Raw genomic sequence first — 21,857 nt, 5'->3', positions numbered from 1 at the left:
AAATTTAAGTTCTGATTAGAACAAGTATCAATACACAAATATTAAGTTGTGTAAACGCCATGGTAAAATAGATAAATTGATTAAAATAATGACTGGTCAAAGACAAATATCTGGATTTGAAACACTGTTGAATCGTAGTAGATTGTAAAATGAAAGAAATAGGAGAAAGAAGTGTCGTTGTAGTTTAGTCCTTTATTTTCAGATTGTCTGTCATTTGGACCGTGACTGAGTGTTGGTGTGACACATTAATTTATCATCATTAACATATAATTACCGTGACCAGATTCATGCTGACACTTCCAAGTTCCAACCAATGAAACATCACCACGTCAAGTGAAAGAGTACGTGAATCTTGTTTTTGCTTCACTGGCCCCCCTCGATGCAAATGCAATGCAGGTGACAGTACTGCAACGCATTCAAATCGAGCTCGTGGTGGCATGGCATGCATAATTCAATTGAATCAATGCAATGCTATGTCCTCTCATCTCATGAATTTATGAGAAATGTTTTTTAGTATATACAAATCTTGACTTATAGATTTTCTAGTTTTATATTTTTGTTCTGCACTTTCAAATAACATATTTCTTTTGTCTCATTTTAAGTGTTCTACTTGAATTTTACACATTTTTAAAAATAATGATTAGTTATATTGATTTTAAAGATAGAAAGTTTCGACCCGCTTTGATTGGTTTGATGGTGATGACTTGAGACTTTGTAATGTGTTTCTCTTAAGTATCGACTTCGATTCACTCTTGTATAAATTAGAATATTTTATAAGTATATTTGCAGAGACTAATATCTCGAGTTGATATGACCACAATAAGTGTCAAAATTCTCAATTCAAGAGATTTAACACTTACCGCATAGAACTGCAAAAACTAAACTCTCGTATGAGCTGGTAGGACCGTGATATGTGTCAAAACTCTCAATTCAAGAGATTTAACGCATGTATTCTGAGGGCTAAATTCGAACCCATCAAAGTGATCCAGGTATCCATAGGAGGAGAATCAATCCGAGACCTGACCTTGAGGAGGAGCATACTCCTAAATCAACACCACACCTACTCAAATGGGTTTACACATGAACTATTTTACTATAAATGAAAGTGATTTTATGTTTTAGTTGAAAAAGGAGCTGTCAAAGTACGGTATAGAAATACGGCATAAACGGTTCTGCTAAAAATGAAAGTGTTTTTATGTATTAGTTGTTGAAAGAAGGAGCTGTGAAAGTAGTTAATTGATTATTAAATTGCATCATGATTGGCTATATAATTGTGTTTAAAGGATAGGATCAATCCTGAAATACTTAAACCAAATTTGTCACAAATGAAATGATTTGCATTTAAAAATTATTTTCATTTCAAGGTTTAATTTGAATATAATGTGAATATAATTTTTTTTTTGGTAAAATTATGTTCGTATTCCTTTAATTATGTTATTAATGTTTGCAAGGTTAGTTTCTAAAAAAAAAAGTACGGGTGACATTTCAATATTGAGAGAATTTAATAACTGACTAACTTTAATGTAGTTTTTGTGTATTGTTTGAAGTTTCTATTTTAATGATTATGTTTGGACGATGACTCTAGTGTTTTGTTTTGGATGGATATTTGGGTGGGTCGGTGGGAGAGTTGTCGCTTAGGGATAAATTTAGTAGGTTGTATGAGTTGTCGGTACTGAAGGGGGAGTCTGTTGCGGCGATGAGAGCGTTAGGTTGAGAGGAGGAGGGTGAGGCGTGGAGGTGTAGGCTGTTGGCTTGGGAGGAAGAGTCGGTAGGGGAGCTTAGGCTTTTACTTCAAAATGTTTCTTTTCAGGTTCACAGAAAGGATATTTGGAAGTGGAATGCGGATCCTTCTTCTTGTTATACAGTTCAAAGTGCATACAATACTCTCACTGCGCATGTTCATATTGACAATGCAGTGTTATCGCCTTCTTTTTGGCATAAAGATGTCCCTTTGAAGGTGGTGCTTTTTGCGTGGCGTCTGTTTCGTGACCGGCTTCCTACAAAGGTTAATCTTCATAGGCGTCAAGTTTTAGGCTTTGACGCTCAAAATTGTGTTGGTGGATGTGGATTTGTTGAAACATCCAACCATTTATTCTTACATTGTAATCTTTTTGGATCGGTTTGGAATTACATATATCAATGGCTTGGAATAGCTACAAAGATGCCTTTTGATGTCCCAGGGCATTTTAATCAATTCAGTTTTTTATGCGGTGTCTCTAAGTCGAGGCAATCTATTCTCCAGGTGATTTGGTTTGCGACTTTGTGGGAAATTTGGAAGGAAAGGAACAACAAATTTTTTAATTATAAGGATAGCTCTATTATGCAGGTGGTGGATAGGATTAAGTTGTTAATATTCAAGTGGTTGAAGGTGAAGTATGCTACTCTTCCCTTTAACTATCATGGTTGGTGGCTTAGTCTGTTCACTTTACTAGGCATAGGCTAATTGCTGTGTTGTTTCAGGTTGTTTTGTGATGATGGCTTTAGTCTTGCATGTAATCTTTTAATTTGTATTGACTTTGAGGTTTTTATTCCCTGACACGCCTTGTGCTAGGAAGACCTTCGTTGTGGTAATATAATTCATTTTAGTCTCTTCAAAAAAAAAAAAAATTGAGAAAATCTACGAATATGTTAGATTCATCTTTATTCTTTCTCCATTCACATTCATATTCTTTAAATTTAGATACCCTAATCCAAAATCTTAACACCAAGTACTTAATTTTTTCTACAATGTTTTCATTAAGAAGCAATGATTTGATCTTACGAATCGAAAACAATGGAACATACATCTCTAGTGTGAGACGTGATAAATAGACACTTGAATGTTGTTCATTTTTAGTTGTGGATTAAAAGTTGTGGTTTGCTCCTTCAAAAAAAAGTCGTGGTTTGCAGCATATACAACCAGAAAAGATAATATAAATGACACCAATCCAAAGGATAACATACATATCTTAACGTAATATAAAGTAAATGAACGATTCGGCCAATTTAAAAAGATTAAACTTAGATGGACTTCAGGCCCTCTTTTGTACAAAAAAAATAAAAGATTAAACTTAGATTAGATGATCGTAGACGTAATTTTGTCAAAAATGTTTTTGGACAATTTTTACATGTGTATGCAATTATATATCCCATTGTAGATGTAAATATTTTTTTTTAAAAGATATTATAGGAACTATAACATACAACAAAGTGATATGTGATTTGTCAAAAAAAAAAAAGTGATGTAATATAATTTGATTGGATATATGTATACGTATAAAATGATGAGCAACTCATAACAATAATCTCTTCGCTCTCAAAAAACAATATACTCTTTTTTTTTTTAAGGAGAAAAACAATTAATCTCTTAATCTTAGTAAAAAAAAAAAATCTCTTAATCTCTTAATTATAGAGCAAATCATTATCTATAGTGATTTTTGTCAAAGTAACATGTCAATCATATTATTTTGTATTTTGTCAAAAAACAAATCATATATTTTGTATAAAACCTTGCGGACTTGATGATAACAACAAAACTAATATCATTGTGGTGTATATTAATTAATCATGATCTTGTCATAATCGGCTTTAATTTTTTTAAAAATCTTAGACCATTCACAATGGTGGGTGCTTCACCTACTTAGCACCACATTAAATAGGCACCCCATTGTAAGAATAATATATGGGTGGCTATGGAAGCACCCTCTCACTCTTCAGTTTTCATGGGTCCCATGTAATAAATCTTAATAAAATAAGTAAATGTTGTTAAAATGTAATAATATAAAATTATTTGTGAGACTTATTTAATAATTTATTTTGAGGTGTTGGGTTGAAGAAAAATGGTTAAGTATTATCGTAAAATGAGTGATGTGGACATATGAAATAAATGTAAGCACCTAATTTAGGATGCTTTGTGGTGGATGGTCTTGTAAGATCAAATTGGTAAGAAATCAATTAGATTAAATAATAGGAAGATTTTTGTCTTGAGAATCTTTTAAGATAAATGAGCTTTTGAAATGATGCAAAGAATATATACTTTTTGAAAAGGAAAAAAAAAATTCTGGCACTAAAAGTTTTAATGACAAAGATCGAGGAATATGATGTAGTAATCCTCGTTTAATTTGAATGAATGATAGTATTAAATTCCATGATTTACGTCCTAATTAAGTTGGCCTTATTCACAAAGAATATTATTGGTAAAAGATGCTATAGTGACCGTTGATTGAATAAGAGCGTTGATCACACGTGCCAAGAATCAACGTGAGCTCTTCTTAATTATCACGTCTTCTAACATTTTGTTAATTGTCAACAAGGTTAGGTTAGGTTTTAAGAGTATATAAATATGTGTGACACTCACATTTGCTTTTGCTATAGCTTATTATACATGCTTCTCTATGAGAGTATATCATATATGGTTTGATTAAATTGTTTTAGTTATATACAACATATATATTCTTCATTTTTATTTATATAGGGCTATATGGTGGTTGGAAATGAATTGAAAAGAGAGATTATGGTTGATGGGAATGTTGTTTGGCTCGAGGTAATAACTAACTCAATTTCTTTGTCTTTGAAAGCTTTTCTTTGTTTCACTCTTTTTGATTCTTAGAAAGTTGAAACTAAGTGAGCTTTAAAGGTTTGATTTTGATGTGTGATTATCTCGGACCAGGCTTCATTCCTACCAACTCGATCTCTCTAAATACCTTGATCTTCTCATGGCCATGGCTAGTTTGAGGTAAGGTGATGCTAAAGTCTTTATCATGATAACAAGATCTTCTAGTATTTTTTTATAGGAAATGTTTGTAAGGGAAGATAATATTTTCTAGATTTTCTGGTTTGTGTTTGTTCATGTATTGCATGAGACAAATTAACTTGAAATTTGAAGGAAAAAAAAACATTTGTCAAAAACATGTACTAACGACCAAGAGATCAGAAAGATGCCTTTCCTCTGAGCTTGTTGTTGGTGTTGGTGCATTGATATTGCCTCTGCTTATATGTTTGTCTTCTTTCATGTGGCTTCATATATATATATATATATATATATATATATATACATATATATATATATATATCTCTATAAACTAATTAGAATTGGTATAGAATAAACCATATATTTGATCTCTAAACTATCATTGTTTCTCTCATCAATTTAGTCATCTTTCACCAATTTAATCTTTTAAACTATTGAAATATTCCATGTAGTCCTTAAAAGTAAAAGAGAAATTGATAACTCAAAGATTATCTTGATGACTTAAAAATAGTTTAGAGATTAAAAAAATTGTTCCAACATGACAAGGGTAATTTAGATTTTTAGAAATATATTACCTTTTTTTATTTATACAATTTTTTTTAACGAATTCATACACTCTTTAATTTATATAAAATTGTCAAACTGATAATTCATTTCATTATAAGATAAACGAAGTAAATTAGAAAGGTGCACAGAAATCAAAATGACCATAATTGTTTTATTGAGTTATGATTAGTGAGTGATTGTCATTAACTTTTTGTAATTGATGTAAAGTAAACACATGGGATTTTGAATGTCTGCATTTTGTCAATATACTTGAGGGTTTCAAATTCTTTCTTTTCTTGCTAAAACTTTCAACCCAATCAAAATAGTTTGCCTTGTTTTTTTTCAGCTAACAGCACATTAATGCTCGCTCCGTTCTTTTATAACTGTCGCTTTTATATAATTTTTTTGTTTCTAATTAACTGTCATTTTCAAAGTTCAATGTAACATTAAATGTTGTTTTTCCTATTATGTCCTTAGTAATTTATTGCAGAGAGAGAAATATATGAAATATGATATTAAATAATTAAAGATATTATAGGCAAAACATAAGTTATTGCATCAAAAGTAGTGAAATGCATTTAGTGTCTTGGTTTGTGTAAAAAATCAAAATGCGACAATTAAAAAGGAGCAGAGGGAGTAATTTATACCGTTCTCTCTCCAAGATTCATGTTCTTGACATATCGAGTGTATACTTACTTTCATTCATATTTTTTTGTAGTTTATTAATTCCAAGGCATTAATTTTAACAATTTTCATGGCAAAAATTCTCGAATTTAGTTTGTTGAATCTCAATCTCATAACTTTTGCAAAATCACGGTGAGTTAAAGTAGTTTAGTCAAACTTACGCTGAATTTAAACATGCATAAACACGAGATAAATATAATGATTTCAAAACAAAATTAGTATTAATTAGCATTAGCACAAACATTCCACTTTCATTGTTGGTTGATTCTTTTGATCATAGGTGCAACTGGCGGCTGTTGCAGTTGTTTTTTGTTTTCTTGTTGTCTCTTTTTCTTTTGTTAGCTAGTTGACTCAGATGTTGACTATTGACTAAGTGTACTTTGGATCTAGTCCCCAAAACTAGCCTAAATGTATGCATTTTAGTTTCCTATCAATTCAAGTTGAGGTCAAGTTGTATATCTCTTTCTTGGTTGCATACAATTTGAAGTACATAAAACCAAAACATGAGTCAAAGAAAAAACAAAAAATCAAAAGTGATTTCTTTCAAGTTCAAGTTGAAGTCCAAGATCATGATAACAATGATGTTATCTCCTAGAGAAATTGTACTTTTTATTCCTTTGATCTGAACACCATTCAGAAGGGAAAAATGTTACCTAGCTTTAGGAGGAAAAAGTGATAGAAAAAGACCAAAAGTGCTTATTTTGGAAGCTATAATAGTGAACATTAGCATTTGAAATGTGCTACCATGGACCTTTAATGTAGTATTGTATTGATTTCAACAAATGTGTTCATTCAACTAAGGAATTATGAGAATGCATTTTCTTTGTTCATTTATTTGAGCTGAAGGAAATAAAACATAGTCTTAATTTATTAGAATTTATCTTGGCTTGACATAGTATAGTAGTATACTGATTTCAAATAGAGGCAATTGAGGCATACCACGTGACAAATTGTAAGTATACTCACAAGAAGACATGATACTATTGAATGAGACATGATACAGTAAGTAAAAGAGATTTACTTATTAATAATTACAAACTAAACTGTTTTAGTTCATACAATTTTTCAGGGTTTAGTGATTATTAATGATTTAAATAATGTATGTCCCACTACAACTAAATAATGTATGTCTTAGTGTTCTTTGCTTTCTGGTTCAGCACTTTTGATAGTAGTACATTCACTTTTTTTCTTTAACAAACAAGAACAGCACACAGCATCTAATTCTTCAACAATAACCATATTTGATTGGGTGATAAGTTATATTTATAAGTAACTTTTAACTAGAACTTTTGCAGAGTTTAGCATAAATTCAGACCATATAGCAGTGTGAACTACAATCCTCATTAATCTTTCCCCTGCTCTTATGGAAAATAAAAAAGCCATCGGTGTCTAGTATCGAAGCGACGCGCTTACATTTAACAATACTAACATTTGTTATTAAAAAAAATAATACCACAAAAGTCATGTCTAAAAATATAGTGCGGTATTTACTAAAGTAGTAAAGATCATGTGCAATATTGCACGATTGCGAAAAAACAAAGTGACATAAAATAGTAAATATCACGTACAATTCTGTTAAACTTAATGTCTTTCTGTGCGTTCGAATTCGCTGTCCTTCAATTTTCTAAAGTTACTGAAGTTACCATAAAAAGTCTGAGGGTACTCGTCTTTGATGTGAAACGACGATTCATGTCTAGTCTTTAAAACTGGATTAGGTTTGGATTGAACACTTCCAGCCTTCTTTACTTGTGTTTCTGAATTCCTATCCGGTTTATTTAGATGGGAATCGGAAAGTGACTTGATTCCCACTAGCTCAGGATCAGGTGGATACTTGTATGGTAATTTTCTCTCATCCATCTTTCTAAATGTAATAGAAATCCTGCAGCAAAAGACAAGTATTAAAACAAAAAAGTATTTTCAAGTGTATTTGATATTATGGTATTTAAAGTACCTTTTTGACGACACAGATGGAATACAATGTTTAGCAATATCTGCTCCATTACCATTCAAAACGAATACTGACCTGCATGATCAAAACTAACTAATATCAGGTTTCTAAGCAAGAAATACATAGGGAATTAAAATAAAGGTCATGATCCAAATTTGATTCATGAGAAGTCACAAGAAAATGGAAAATAAGTAGCTTACCCTAGAGGCAAAGAAATAGAAGCAGGACCCGAAAACTCTCCGGGTTGAATTTCTTTCAGATTTGAACCAAATAATATTTTAGCTTCGTTCAAGAATGAGACGGAATAAAACGGCCTGACAAAGTCATGATGGTCAATGTGAGGAGGAATGCAGTCCCCTACATCATATATGTTGACAATGCAACTGTCAGGAACACACGTCGGAGGAATTATGTTCCATCTAACCATTCTCTTTATCATTTGCTTGAACACGTCCGGCAAAGGATCAACCTCTTCAGTTCTACATATACCAGGAGGGTTACCATATTTGTCCTGCAACATTTTACAAAAGTAATAAGTATCAAATAGTAACTACTAGAGATGAAAACTAAAATAATGCACCTTAATTACTTACCACTGCATAATTGTAGCAGCAGCCAAATTGCAGGGTTTCACGTCCTTTACCTCGCATCCACTTTCTAGGTTTCGAGTATGTTCTATCTGTGAACAACAAAGGCCAGTAGATGTAAGAATTACAAATTCATTCCATGTATTAGTGATTGAGAGGAGCAATATATTACTAACAGTACTATTTGTTAGAAAAGACTTTAGGTATGCTAGGTATCAATACCAATCATTGTGCAGAACATTCCAAGAGAAGTTCTATTGTATATCTAAAGTTATGAAAAAAGAACTCATATATCCAGAATCAACCAATTTGAAATTATGGCAAGTCACAAAAGGAGAAAAAAATCTATTTTTTTAGTATGAATCGAACTTGGTACCACGGGGTTTACATTGAATCCCAGTATTGGCATATATGCACATTATAAAAAGAAATCAAAACATATCTAATTCCACAGTTTGTATCTGAAAAAGTGTGCTAATTTTGGCATTAGTTCTTAGTTTAGCATGATAACAACAATATACAAAAAGGTGCACTAAGAAGGTGCAACAAACATGGTTACAAATATGAAATAATGATAAACAAAATAGTATATGCTAAAGTTGACAAATAAATCAAAGGGAATGTGATTGAATTGAAGAATAAAAGGAGAAATTAAGAAGCTTTAATTTGTATATACCTCTAAGTCTTCCTTGTTGTCCTCTCCTTTGCAATCCGTATATATACTCGACAATTTCATCCTGCTCCGTAGCATTGAAAACATCGGTGTGAAGTTCAAGACCCTGCAGCAAATTTATGTCTCTCCCATTGATTCTTTCAATGAAGGTAAAATCTTTTTTGCATTGAATTTCAGAATTATAACGGATATGCTCCTTTTGCTCTTCCGATAACTCATTTTTAGATGAAGAAACATCCACAGTTCCATCATTTAACAATAATTCAGTATCAGACTGCTTGCTTTCTTTCAGATATTATTTAATTGAAGAATCAAAATTGGGTTTGTTATCCTTCACTGTGAGAGTAGAATCATGTTTTTGTAAAGAGTTCCTTGGATTGTACACTATTCTAATTCTTTTATTCAAAGATTTTGCAAGTGAAGCATTGCCATTCATGTGTATTGCTCCTCCAATATCTTTCAAGTCTCCACCGGGATACAAATTCTCACCGTGTTTTCCTACATTCTCATCGAGAGTAGAATCATGTTTTAGTGAAGAGTTTATTGGACTCTTCCCCTTTTTTCTAACTCTTGTATTCAAAGATTCTGAATTTGAACCGTTACCATTCATAGACATGTATATTTCATCTCCAATATCTTCCCATCCTTCACCATGATACCAAGTCTCACCGCGCTTTCCTATATTGAGATGATTAAAAAATTACATGTAATTCACTACTTATTACTAAAAAACACAAGCATAGAGATATAAAGTTTGAACTTGATTCACTAAGCTTAACACTATCAAGTATCAACGTGTCAAGGTTAGAGGGATTATGATAAAGGGTTAAATTTTTAATGGTCATGATTCATTGGCAATGTAAAAACTCAAAAGCCCTAAATCCTAAACTTAAATCGACGTAACTAAAAATAATACATAATGAAAAGAGTGTTACTTACTTTTATGAAGGGTTCTTCTGATACGATCATGCCCTAGGGTTTCACACTGATGACATAAACCATGAGATAGAACTTCTAAAATCTCTTCTTTCGTCAATGAACTCAGAAGTTCCATGTTTGGAGAATAGTATTATTTGTCTATTTGTTCAAAAAAAAAGTATTATTTGTCTATTGCTTGTAATGTTCTTGGAGTATATATATATATATATATAATATTTTTGTGAATAAGATTTAATCATTATAATTATAAATCATAAAAAATAACTCATTTAACTATAAATTTAAGGGTTTGTTTATCCAAAAAAAAAAAAAAAAATTTAAGGGTTTGATGTACGGGTACACTCAAATATGTTGGATGTACAGTAGAATTTGTCTATATATATATATAAAGACAAGGGAGACAGCTAAGCAAGTACGCATGTTTCGGTTAAGTTTCTTTAAATCATATATTTTGATATTTAGAGCTTTTCAAGTGGAAAGACAACTTATTTTTTTCACCGTTACCAATTATATATTGCATTTTATTATTCGTATGTCAATCCCTTTACAATAAACCCGAGCGGAGCACGGGTCAAAAATCTAGTTATTTGTTAATTGGAGTTTGGTTGAGTACCGGTATTCCATAAGTAAAATTTATTTAAAATTTCGATTTATTTCAAAATAAATTAATATAAAAATATAACACATCTTTGAATGATGTATATACCTAATCAAATGTCATGGTACCGTCCTTGTGAACTCAGCTCAGTTGGTATGGACAATGCATAATATATGCAAGGTCTGGGGTTTAATCCTCGGCCATCACAAAAAAAAAATGTCATGGTACCATTGTGTTCATAAAAAATTACCAATCCTTATGTTTATTGTAACAAAAGAATCCTTATGTTTACTTGCAGATACTCTAAACTCGTATCTTAATACGTCACTCAAATGTAATTAAATTGACATCTTATTGCACAAGAAGATAGTCCACAAGTCTCAGTTTAACTGACAGAAATGTCAAATTGTTAGGCCATACACTATGACTGAACCGAGATTCAAACGCCGACAGCTCCTCTTGTATTTGTAAGTTTCAATGATTATTTTTCATTTTGTCTATATACAATACAAAAAAAAAAAAATTGCACAGGAGAGTAAATCAAAATATATATGATAAGTTACAAGATTTTTTTTTTTCTTGAGAAGATCCAGTCTCTTAAAGGATTACATTTTAAGAAGTTCCATGAACACACTCCTTCTCAATCCACTCTTTTCTATTAGTTGAAATTCAAATTGTTATACTAAATCACATGAGACCCACCTCCATTGGATGGAAACTTGAAATCATTTTATGTAATTGAAATTGTGTTTGTATAGTTTATTTCCATTATGAAATCCAATTTCAAATGTTTGTATGAGAATATATTTGGAGTCTTGAGTCTAAATAAAGTTTCATAATCTTCAATTTTTGACTAGTTATTTTTTATCAAATTTAAATAAAGTCTAAGCAAAAGTTATAAATGCACGACATGTCGCAAAAGATATAAATAGGTGACATATTTTTTTAGAGGAAATAGGTGACATTTTTTCTACTGTTACCAATGATGAAAGAAAAATGTTACAAAAAATATACATAAGTAACATTTCTTAGTTGTTGTTACTAAAGATATGTTACCGAAACTGTTTAGCAACATAGGTGCTTACATTTTTTCTGACACTAGATCTTATTTATATTGTTGTGAATAAACTCGATGTTTCCACTATGTTAAAACTTTGCAACAACATTCCAAGATGAATCGACAAATACAATGTCTATGTATGTATTCTGTTCTGAGTTGTCTAATCAAGAAAGGCAAGTTTATACCACTATTAATTCTTTCGGCAGATGAAACAAGATTGTCTTGTCCCAGATCTTGCTACCTATATATAGAACCATATACAATTCTTTCCTCCATTGTTTTTCTGTGTTTTTGTTTCTCCATAAATTCTAAAACGAATTTCTAGGGTGTAGTATATAGTGTTTTTTCACTTCAGTTTTGGTTCTTTGATTACTTACTTATAATAATTGAAATCAGCATGCTTGAAACAATAACTTTAAAAACCTTTTTCTGGTTGTTTGAATAACAAAATTACTTTGAAAACTGTATCTCAGAAACAGTTTAGTTCTTAATAAGAATAGCAGTTCAGATTACACTAATCTAAAACAGTTCGGTTTGAGAACCAAAACCATGGTGCACCAAACCAATTACACAGTTCACTTTGGTTTGGAATCAATCGAAATGGCTCAGTTCAGTTTTTCTATACTATTCTTACGATCCGGTTTAGTTTTTATCCTGAACCAAACTGTGATCAGGCCTATGACCAACAGTTACAATACCTGTTTCTGTAACTTATTGTTCTGTTTCAAAATTAGAAACGTATTGATGTTATTTGGACACCGCAAATTAATACTTGATTTCAATTTTAGGGACTACAATACTCTCTTGAAACAATTTGAAGATACTTTTTTTGTTATCAATAGATCTCTTTAGACTTTGTAAATTAGACACATCTAAAGAGATCTGAGAGAGAAAAATGGACGGAGAAATGGAAACTGGTAGAACCACTCCACATAGGTTAAAGGATTTGAGTCACATAAGTGACAAAAAAACTATGTCAACAAAGCCTAATATTCCTAATTATTCCTTGTGCACACTATATATGTCAACAAAACCAAATCTTAAAAAGATCATTAAGATCTAATTCCTCTTTAATGGGCCACCCAAAACAATATATGCTATCAAAATACAAACAAGGATTCCTTTTAGAAATCAACATCTGTAACACTGGAACTTTTGATCAAGGGTGTGTCTAGTGCCCGCCACCGCACATGTTATTACGTTTAATTAATTCATTTTATCAAATTATTACTGGTATTTGGGTGGCAGTGTCAGTGACGTGTGTACGTGCTTCATAAAAACTAACTACTTATATAATCTTTGCGTGTGCCTCTTGCTCTGTAGTTATGAATCTAATCTAAATTTAGCATACGTACAAATGGTCATAAAATGATAAGCATTAATCTGATTGTAGTCATAAACAAGTTTAATAAATAAACAGGAAGACAAGTACTAACTACATCGGGGGTTGGGTATGTCAACTGGTTTGAGCTAAGCGATAAGAATTTGAAGGTCCCAGGTTCAAACCTGAACAAAGAAGAAAAAATTAATCTAAGAACTAAACCACTAAAATTTGCCATTCAAAAACAAAAATACTAACTAAATCATTTAAAGACAATTTTTCCTTAATTTGTGCGGTGATACAAAATCATAACCTTTATATAACTCATACTTCAAAGTTAAAACCACCATATCAAGCAATTGCAAGGTAGGCGCTAATGAAACGACAAGAAGGATAAAGAAGCGACTGCCTACATTGTCTATATTGTTATTGTTAGGTACCAGAGTAACAAAATATTATCACGCAGTTAAAATAAGAGACGAGAAAAGAGGAACTGAACACACAATATTTTACGTGGAAACCCCTCAACAAATAAGGGGAAAAAAACCACGGGGCAAGAGTGGAGAACTTTCACTAAGTGGAAGAAATTACAGGAGAATACAAACACTAACACTACCTAGGAGAAACCTCACAGGAGAAACTAATTTTTCTCTCTATATTTTTCCTCTCACTATTCTACTAAGAACAAGTAGTTGTTGTGTTACTTTTTTCTGGCGTAGTTACAATGGTTCACAAGCAAGCTATTTATATGAGTGTAAAGCCATTGCCTCAACCACTCCAATTTATGGCACCGTAAAACAATTGAACAAATTGTTAAAATGATTTACTGCCAAGCATCCAATTTCAACATGCACAGTAAATTCCAAATGTGAACTAAGGAAAATAAGCCAACATGATTTGACTTGGCACATAAGTTGCTTTACCCATGTTCACAATATCCCACTTAAAGCTACTTTTGTGAGCATTCAAAGTCTCTCTACCTTGCCAACTCCAGTTGCTATGTTTCCAATAGGCCATACGAGGATCGACACCATATAAACTTGTCAGTGTTGATCGGCTTTGTCATTACATCTGCTAGGTTATCATTAGTGTGAATCTTCTACATATCCACGCTTCCTTCCTCTACTACTTCTCGAACAAAATGATATTGAACGCCTATGTGTTTCGTCCTTGAATGAAAAGCTGGATTCCTTGCAATGTGCAAGGCACTCTGACTGTCACAATACACAGTAATTTTCTCCTGCTTGTGCCCGAGTTCCTCCATTAACCTTTGCATCCAGATAGCTTCCTTGCATGCTTGGGTAGCTGCCATGTACTCAGCTTCTGTCGTTGACAGAGCTACAACAGTTTGTAACTTGGATAACCAACTTACTGCTCCTCCTGCAAGCGTGAACACATAACCAGTAGTAGATTTTCTTTTATCCTGATCACCTGCAAAATCTGAATCAACATAACCCCTGACAGTTAACTCTGATCCTCCGAAACATACCGCAACACCTGGGGTTCCTTTAATGTACCTCATGATTCTCTTAACAACATTCCAATGCTCTTTACCCGGATCCGCCATAAACCGACTAACCACTCCCACTGCTTGTGCAATGTCTGGTCTTGTACATATCATGGCATACATAAGGCTTCCCACCGCCGATGCATACGGTACTCGAGACATTTCCATCCTCTCCACTTCATTGCTAGGACTCATACCTGAGGATAATTTAAAATTCACAGGAAGTGGGGTAGAGATTGGCTTACAGTCTTGCATGTTGAAGCGGCGCAAGACTTTCCTTAAATAATTCTTTTGAGAAAGCCAAATATTCCTGTCTTTTCTGTCTCGGTGAATTTGCATCCCTAAAATCTTGTTTGCTGGTCCCAAGTCTTTCATATCGAACTCCCTAGCCAACTGTGCCTTCAATTCCTGGACTCGATCTTTGTTGGGGCCTACCACCAACATGTCATCCACATACAACAGCAAAATGATAAAATCATTATCATCAAACCTTTTGTAGTACGTACAATGGTCTGAACTAAGTCTGTTGTAATCGAGGCTAATTATGAAAGAATCAAATCTCTTGTACCAACATCTGGGCGCCTGCTTTAGACCGTACAGAGATTTGGTCAACCTGCAAACCAAGTTTTCTTTTCCTTGTTCCTTAAATCCTTCCGGTTGGAGCATATAAATTTCTTCTTCAAGTTCTCCATGAAGAAAAGCAGTCTTTACATCCAGCTGTTCAAGATGTAAATCCAATGCAGCACACATCGCCAACACTACTCTGATAGTAGTAAGTCTGACAACCGGAGAAAATATCTCATTGAAGTCAATACCTTCTTTCTGAGCATATCCTTTTACAACCAGTCTTGCACGATTCCGTTCCACTTGATCATTGCCATCACGTTTGATCTTGTATACCCATTTGTTTCCAATGGCTTTCCGACCCTTTGGAAGTTCAACAAGCTCCCATGTCTTGTTCCTATGTAAGGCCTCCATTTCTTCATGCATTGCTGTCATCCATTGAGAAGCATCTGGATCATTCAACGCCTCATGAAAAGTTGACGGTTCACCTTCTTCAGTTATAAGACAATATGCATCGTGGCTCGTCATAACATAGTCTGATTGCCAAGATGGTTTCTGCGTCTGACGCGTTGATCGACGAACACCATTATTGACATCATCTGGTTCTTGTTCTTCGTGCACCGGTTCAGCTTCAGAAGAATCACTTTCTTTGGATTTTTCTTCCATCTGCACAATAGCAGTCTCTTTAGAAGTGCTGTCATTTTTCTGCTTACTTTGCAGTTCATTTTCTGCAAAGACTAGATCCCTGCTAACAACAACCTTGCGGGTAGTGGGATCCCACAGGCGATACCCCTTAACATTGTCAGCATAACCCAAGAAGATACATTTCCTGGACTTTGGGTCCAACTTCGTTCTTTCTTGGGAGTTGTACATCACGTACACAGGACAACCAAACACATGCAGAGAAGAATAATCTACTGGCTTTCCTTTCCACATCTCCATCGGTGTCTTCAAATCAATCGCCGTTGATGGTGAGCGATTTATTACATAACAGGCGGTTTTCACTGCTTCTGCACAGAACGACTTGGCCATTCCCGCTGTTTTCAGCATAACTCTTGTTCTTTCTAGGAGAGTTCTATTCATCCGCTCTGCCACACCATTCTGCTGAGGTGTATGTGCAACCGTGAATTGCCTTACAATACCCTCTTGTTTACAAAATGCTAGAAACTCGCCATCTACATATTCTCCTCCATTATCTGTCCTCAAGCACTTAATTTTCTTCCCAGTTTCAAGCTCTATTTGTGCTTTGAATGCCTTGAATACTGGAAACACATCCGACTTCTTCTTGATTGGGTACACCCATAATCTTCTGGAATAGTCATCAATGAATGACACGAAGTATCTTGCTCCTCCCAGAGATAATTCTGGTGACTCCCACACATCAGAATGTATCAAGTCTAGTATGTGTTTGCTTCTAGTAGTTACTCTAGCAAACTTCAATCTATGTTGCTTGCTTATCACACAGTGCTCACAGAATGGTAAATTTACTGTCTTGAGCCCGTGAAGGAGATTGCGTTCCACAAGGACTTTCAAGCCACGTTCAGACATATGGCCTAGTCTTTGATGTCACATCATCGTTGTTTCTTCTTGGCTTGCTGCTGCAACTGATGCATCCTCCTCTTGCAATGTATCTCCCAGAAGCATGTATAGATTACTTGTGATCTTTTCTGCTTTCATCACCACAAGATTACCTTTCACTACTTTCAAGATTCCACTTTCAGTGTGGATCTTACACCCGAGGTCATCCAATTGTCCAACAGACAATAAATTCTTCTTCAACCCCTTTACATGACGCACTCCTTGTATTTTTCTAACAGTACCATCATGCATCTTTAATCTGATAGTACCGACTCCAGCAATTTCTAATGCATGATCATTTCCCATGTACACAGATCCTTCTGAGATAGGCTCATAAGAGAAAAACCAATCTCGGTGTGGAGTCATGTGCCATGTTGCACCTGAATCCATTATCCAGACATCGTTGAGTCGTCTTTCGCCTTTAGAACTGGTTGCTGCTTCGCTATACAGGATTTCCCCGTCATCTGAGGTACTTGCAACACATCCTTGAGATGTTGAAGCTTCAGAATTCTTCTCTCCATTCTTCTTGATATTCCAACATTCCTTCTTTACGTGCCCTTTCATGCCACAACCGTAGCATTTAATATTCTTCTTTCTTCGAGATTTTGACCTACCATGATTTTGACTCCCACTGCGGCCACGTTCCGTTGATCTGCCTCTCGTCATCGTCAAAGCCTCTGCTTGCTTTGAACTCTCTGACCTTTCTTCCTTATTCTTGCGCCTAGATTCTTCTTCAAGGATTGCACCGGCGACATCATCAAAGTGAAGAGTATCAGCTATGTTATTATTTGTAATGTTGATGATGAGTTGATCATACGAATCTGGTAAACTCTGAAGTAGAAGTTCAGCACGCTCATTTTCCGCTATTTTGAAATCAGAAGCTGTGAGTTGAGAAAATAGCGTATTAAGGGTGTTGATGTGATCTGTTACGGATGTGGATTCACCCATTCGAAGAGTGTAGAGCCTTCTCTTTAAGAATATTCTGTTGTGGAGTGATTTGACCTCGTACAATTTTATTAGTGTATCCCAGATCTCCTTTGCTGTCTTCTTTTCAGCAATACTTGACAATACCGAGTCCGCCATTGCTAGGTGCAAATTGGCAACGGAATTATCATCCATCTCTTTCCACTTTTCATCAGTGATATCTGCAGGTCTGCCATCTATTGCGTCTAGGCAATTATCTTTTCTTAAAATTGCCCTTATCTTCAATTTCCATAGCGAAAAATTTCTCCCGTTGAACTTCTCAATCTCAAATTTCGCTGCCATGGTTTTACACCAAATATTTTTCTTTCAAACTAGACCGGAACAATAAGAATTCTTTTCTGATGTGGAAGATCAGTTTAAACCGCAACCACAGAGCATACTAAGATTTTTCTTACCACTTCACTAGTTTATCACAGCGGAATAACAGCTACGAACCAGCGGCTCTGATACCACTGTTAGGTACCAGAGTAACAAAATATTATCACGCAGCTAAAATAAGAGACGAGAAAAGAGGAACTGAACACACAATATTTTACGTGGAAACCACTCAACAAATAAGGGGAAAAAAACCACGGGGCAAGAGTAGAGAACTTTCACTAAGTGGAAGAAATTACAGGAGAATACAAACACTAACACTACCTAGGAGAAACCTCGCAGGAGAAACTAATTTTTCTCTCTATATTTTTCCTCTCACTATTCTACTAAGAACAAGTAGTTGTTGTGTTACTTTTTTCTGGCGTAGTTACAATGGTTCACAAGCAAGCTATTTATAGGAGTGTAAAGCCATTGCCTCAACCACTCCAATTTATGGCACCGTAAAACAATTGAACAAATTGTCAAAATGATTTACTGCCAAGCATCCAATTTCAACATGCACAGTAAATTCCAAATGTGAACTAAGGAAAATAAGCCAACATGATTTGACTTGGCACATAAGTTGCTTTACCCATGTTCACATATATGTTATCTATGAACTGAAAGTTTACATGTTGCAGATGCCTTTGTGCACGGGGACAACTTTCTTTCTATTTCAAGGGGTTCCCCTTTGCTCCAGATTGTCATGGTTTGTAATTTTTTGGCATTTTTCAAAATATATTTTGATAACAAAAGCTCACATTGTAGGCCTGAAACGTTCCAAATAGTGCAAGTTCTAAGGTATGATGACATGCATTGCGGAATAGACCCAACTTTCATCATCTTCTTCTTCCATTCCACATTGCCTCCTATTAATAGCACACGTGAAATAAAACAAAACATTAGCACATTGCGGCTGTACTACCAAAAAAAGATAAACCAAATACGATTCTTAAACTTAAACAAACCCGATAAAGTTCAAGATTCTGAAGCTTAGGGAAGTGGTGGAGCAGTTGTGCTACCAAATCCAATACATAGTGGAGCTCCAGGTGGGTCAAATTATGAAAGGTAGGAATGTCATCATAAGGGCGTTGTGGTTGATTCACCTAAATTACGCAGATAAATCACATTTTAATTTGCTTTGTTTTCCATCCCATTCAATCAGTGTATTATGCATTTAATCTAACTCTATGAAACACTAATACATCATATGACTTGTTAACACAGATATTGGTAATTTTTTTAGAGAAAACAGAATTATCAAATGTAATCACATGTCCCAACGTATTAAACACCGACATGTATGAAACACCGAAAAGGTCTTCGATATGAAAAGTTAATTCAACATATATCGAGGTAACATGCATACTATTTATAATGTGTTGGGTACAATGTGGATTTATCTATGCGGAGAGACACTGATGTAGAAAATGCTTTCCACATAAAATAAGAGCATGAACATTGATTCATATATGCTCTTGTCAATTTGGGTAAGTCTAAGTTTGTGGAGATTGGGAACATAGTGCCATAGATGAGTCCATCTCTTGGACAAAACACTTGTTGCAACTGGTTTTTTGGTGGGAACAAAAGAGAGAATGTGGCAGAGGATATCGTCAGGTAAATTGCTGATAGTATCCATCTGCGCTGCTACTGCTGTTGGTTAGGGTTTTGTTTTTGGTAGTGCATTGGTTAGGGGTTTACGTGAATAAAATCATGTTTATAATTCGTTTTTTCAATAAATAAACCCCATTCTAAAAGAACCATGATAAACTCATATGTTAAAACTTATGTCAACTAAATTGCGGAAAATATCATACTTTCAATCTCACTAATTTGGTGGGATTCAAGGTCAATTCGCTATTTAATAATAAACAAAAAGAATGTATTATATCATTATTTCGTTTCTTTTTGTGATTTTGTCGTCTTTGCACGACCCTATTAGTTTTGATTTCTTGTCTTTGTGCGGTGTATTTTTTATTTTCCGTCTTAGTGCGGTGTTTATTTGATTCAGATTGAAAAATTAGCTTTGAGCAAGTTCAGATTCAATCAATAATTTACAATTTCACTATAACGATAAGGTTTAGAAGCAACAAGGATTTAACCTAGAGACTTGCGATCTGGATTTCCTGACTTCGTGGCGCCAAAGTCAAGGTTTTAAATTCCCCAAACACGAGGGGGGTTATATGTATTTGATTTAAGAGAAGTGCTATTCCCCGGCACAAAAAATGTCTCGAGCATTTCATGAGGCGTGTGCACCGTTGGATCTTGGTTTTAATTCCGGTTTAAGTGGAAAACATGGTGGTCATGGTATAACAGCCAACCACAACAAATTCGCTACCCTTTCTTGAGAATAATTGTCGCTATACTATTGAGAAGTGCTATATATCGCGAGAGATAATTTCCGGACAACATCACGACGGCATGATTTCTCACACACCGCTTGCATTTTAAAGTCTGGATTTTTCCACCGCTCACAGACCTTCAATTCAATATATGCTAAAGTTTTACCACACCTACCAGGTATATATATCATTCGCCACATTTACACTCAAATGTTTCTACAACTATATATCACCATTGCACCTTTTAGATCCACCTTACGTTTATACATGTGGCTCAATTATAGAGAGACAACTCTTCCATGATTTGGAGAATATAATTTTTATTTATTAACAATCATGGTAAGTTATATTCAAGTGCCAATTAACTTTGTTGAAAGAGAGAGATAAATAACTTATACATGGACAATTTATACACAACGCGGCCATTCGTTATATTTTCGTGAAAATATACTATTCGCTATATTTAGCATTTTTCTATACCATCATTTCCCTTGATTTAATTCCAAAATTTTATATTATTTAACACAAAGAGCTTTATCAGAACCATGATTTCCATCCAATTTGGGAGGAATGGATGAAATCAACTTTTAATTTCTTCTTCATTCATTATTAAAATACTGTTTTACCCCATCCTTGTGACCTTTCCAGTTATCTTTTATATTTCATTATTTCTCAATTCTTCATTTGCATGTTTTTCGTCTTCGTGTACTTTTTGCCCATCTGTACAAGCATCATGCTATGTATCGATATGTATTAATTGACTACAAGAACAGAATAAAAAACAGTACTTGATATTCATTATTGTAATTTGTATCTGCATATTTATTTACATTTATTTTAAACAATGAATGAGATTAGAACATGAATATCAAATAAATCATACTTTGCTTTTCAAACAAAGTCTTTTATTCAATGACTTTTATTTAATTATTTTAATAAAAGATAATATTTATTAATTTTAAATAATAATCTTTTTCAAATAAAGATAAAAATGGAATAAAAATATTATAACTCATTACATTCTGTCTGCTTTCCAAATAATGGAATGAGAACTTTGTTCTAGTATGACCGTATTAGCAAAAAATAATGTGATGCTCGACTGTAAGGTTTACTTGCGATATTCTAGTATGACCGAATGAGCATTCAGAATGTTGATAACTTTTTAACATTGAGCAAAATATTAAAACACTTTGAGTATCTCTATAACTTCCTCCCAAAACAGCAAAAGCATTACTCATCAATCTTGACATTTTCTACAGCATTTTGAGTGGTCAAATCCTTCATAATAACCTAGACATCAGATCCTATGTGAAGCGGATAAAAATATTGGCCATGTTTGATTAATTTAGGCATCATAGTTTTCCTTCTACCTTATTATCGGTCTTGTTTTTTATGTCTAATTTCCGAAGAAGTAACCAAGAAACCATGGTGACTGATGTTGGT

General features: G+C 33.8%; 1 protein-coding gene and 1 long non-coding RNA gene across 2 annotated transcripts; one reads left to right on the top strand and one right to left on the bottom strand.

The window, feature by feature from the left end:
• The first annotated feature begins 4,329 nt into the window (after positions 1-4,329).
• LOC11421595 (uncharacterized) lies at positions 4,330-6,793 on the top strand. The gene is made up of 2 exons (XR_003009135.2): positions 4,330-4,522; positions 4,649-6,793. It is a non-coding gene; the product is annotated as an uncharacterized lncRNA (long non-coding RNA).
• Positions 6,794-7,445: 652 nt separating this feature from the next.
• On the bottom strand, positions 7,446-10,224 carry LOC11430337 (RNA demethylase ALKBH9B). Its single transcript, XM_039830279.1, has 7 exons — positions 10,107-10,224; positions 9,481-9,845; positions 9,171-9,450; positions 8,501-8,586; positions 8,108-8,418; positions 7,911-7,982; positions 7,446-7,838 (listed from the first exon to the last, which is right to left on the bottom strand). Exons 1-7 carry the CDS (start codon positions 10,219-10,221, stop codon positions 7,541-7,543), a joined length of 1,527 nt encoding a protein of 508 aa, XP_039686213.1. The 5' UTR covers positions 10,222-10,224; the 3' UTR covers positions 7,446-7,540.
• Between the last annotated feature and the right edge of the window lie 11,633 nt (positions 10,225-21,857).

Source organism: Medicago truncatula, chromosome 2 (genome assembly GCF_003473485.1).
Source record: "Medicago truncatula cultivar Jemalong A17 chromosome 2, MtrunA17r5.0-ANR, whole genome shotgun sequence".
Lineage (NCBI taxonomy): Eukaryota > Viridiplantae > Streptophyta > Magnoliopsida > Fabales > Fabaceae > Medicago > Medicago truncatula.
Note: the sequence above shows the minus strand (reverse complement) of the source record. Positions and strands in the feature narration are given on the sequence as shown.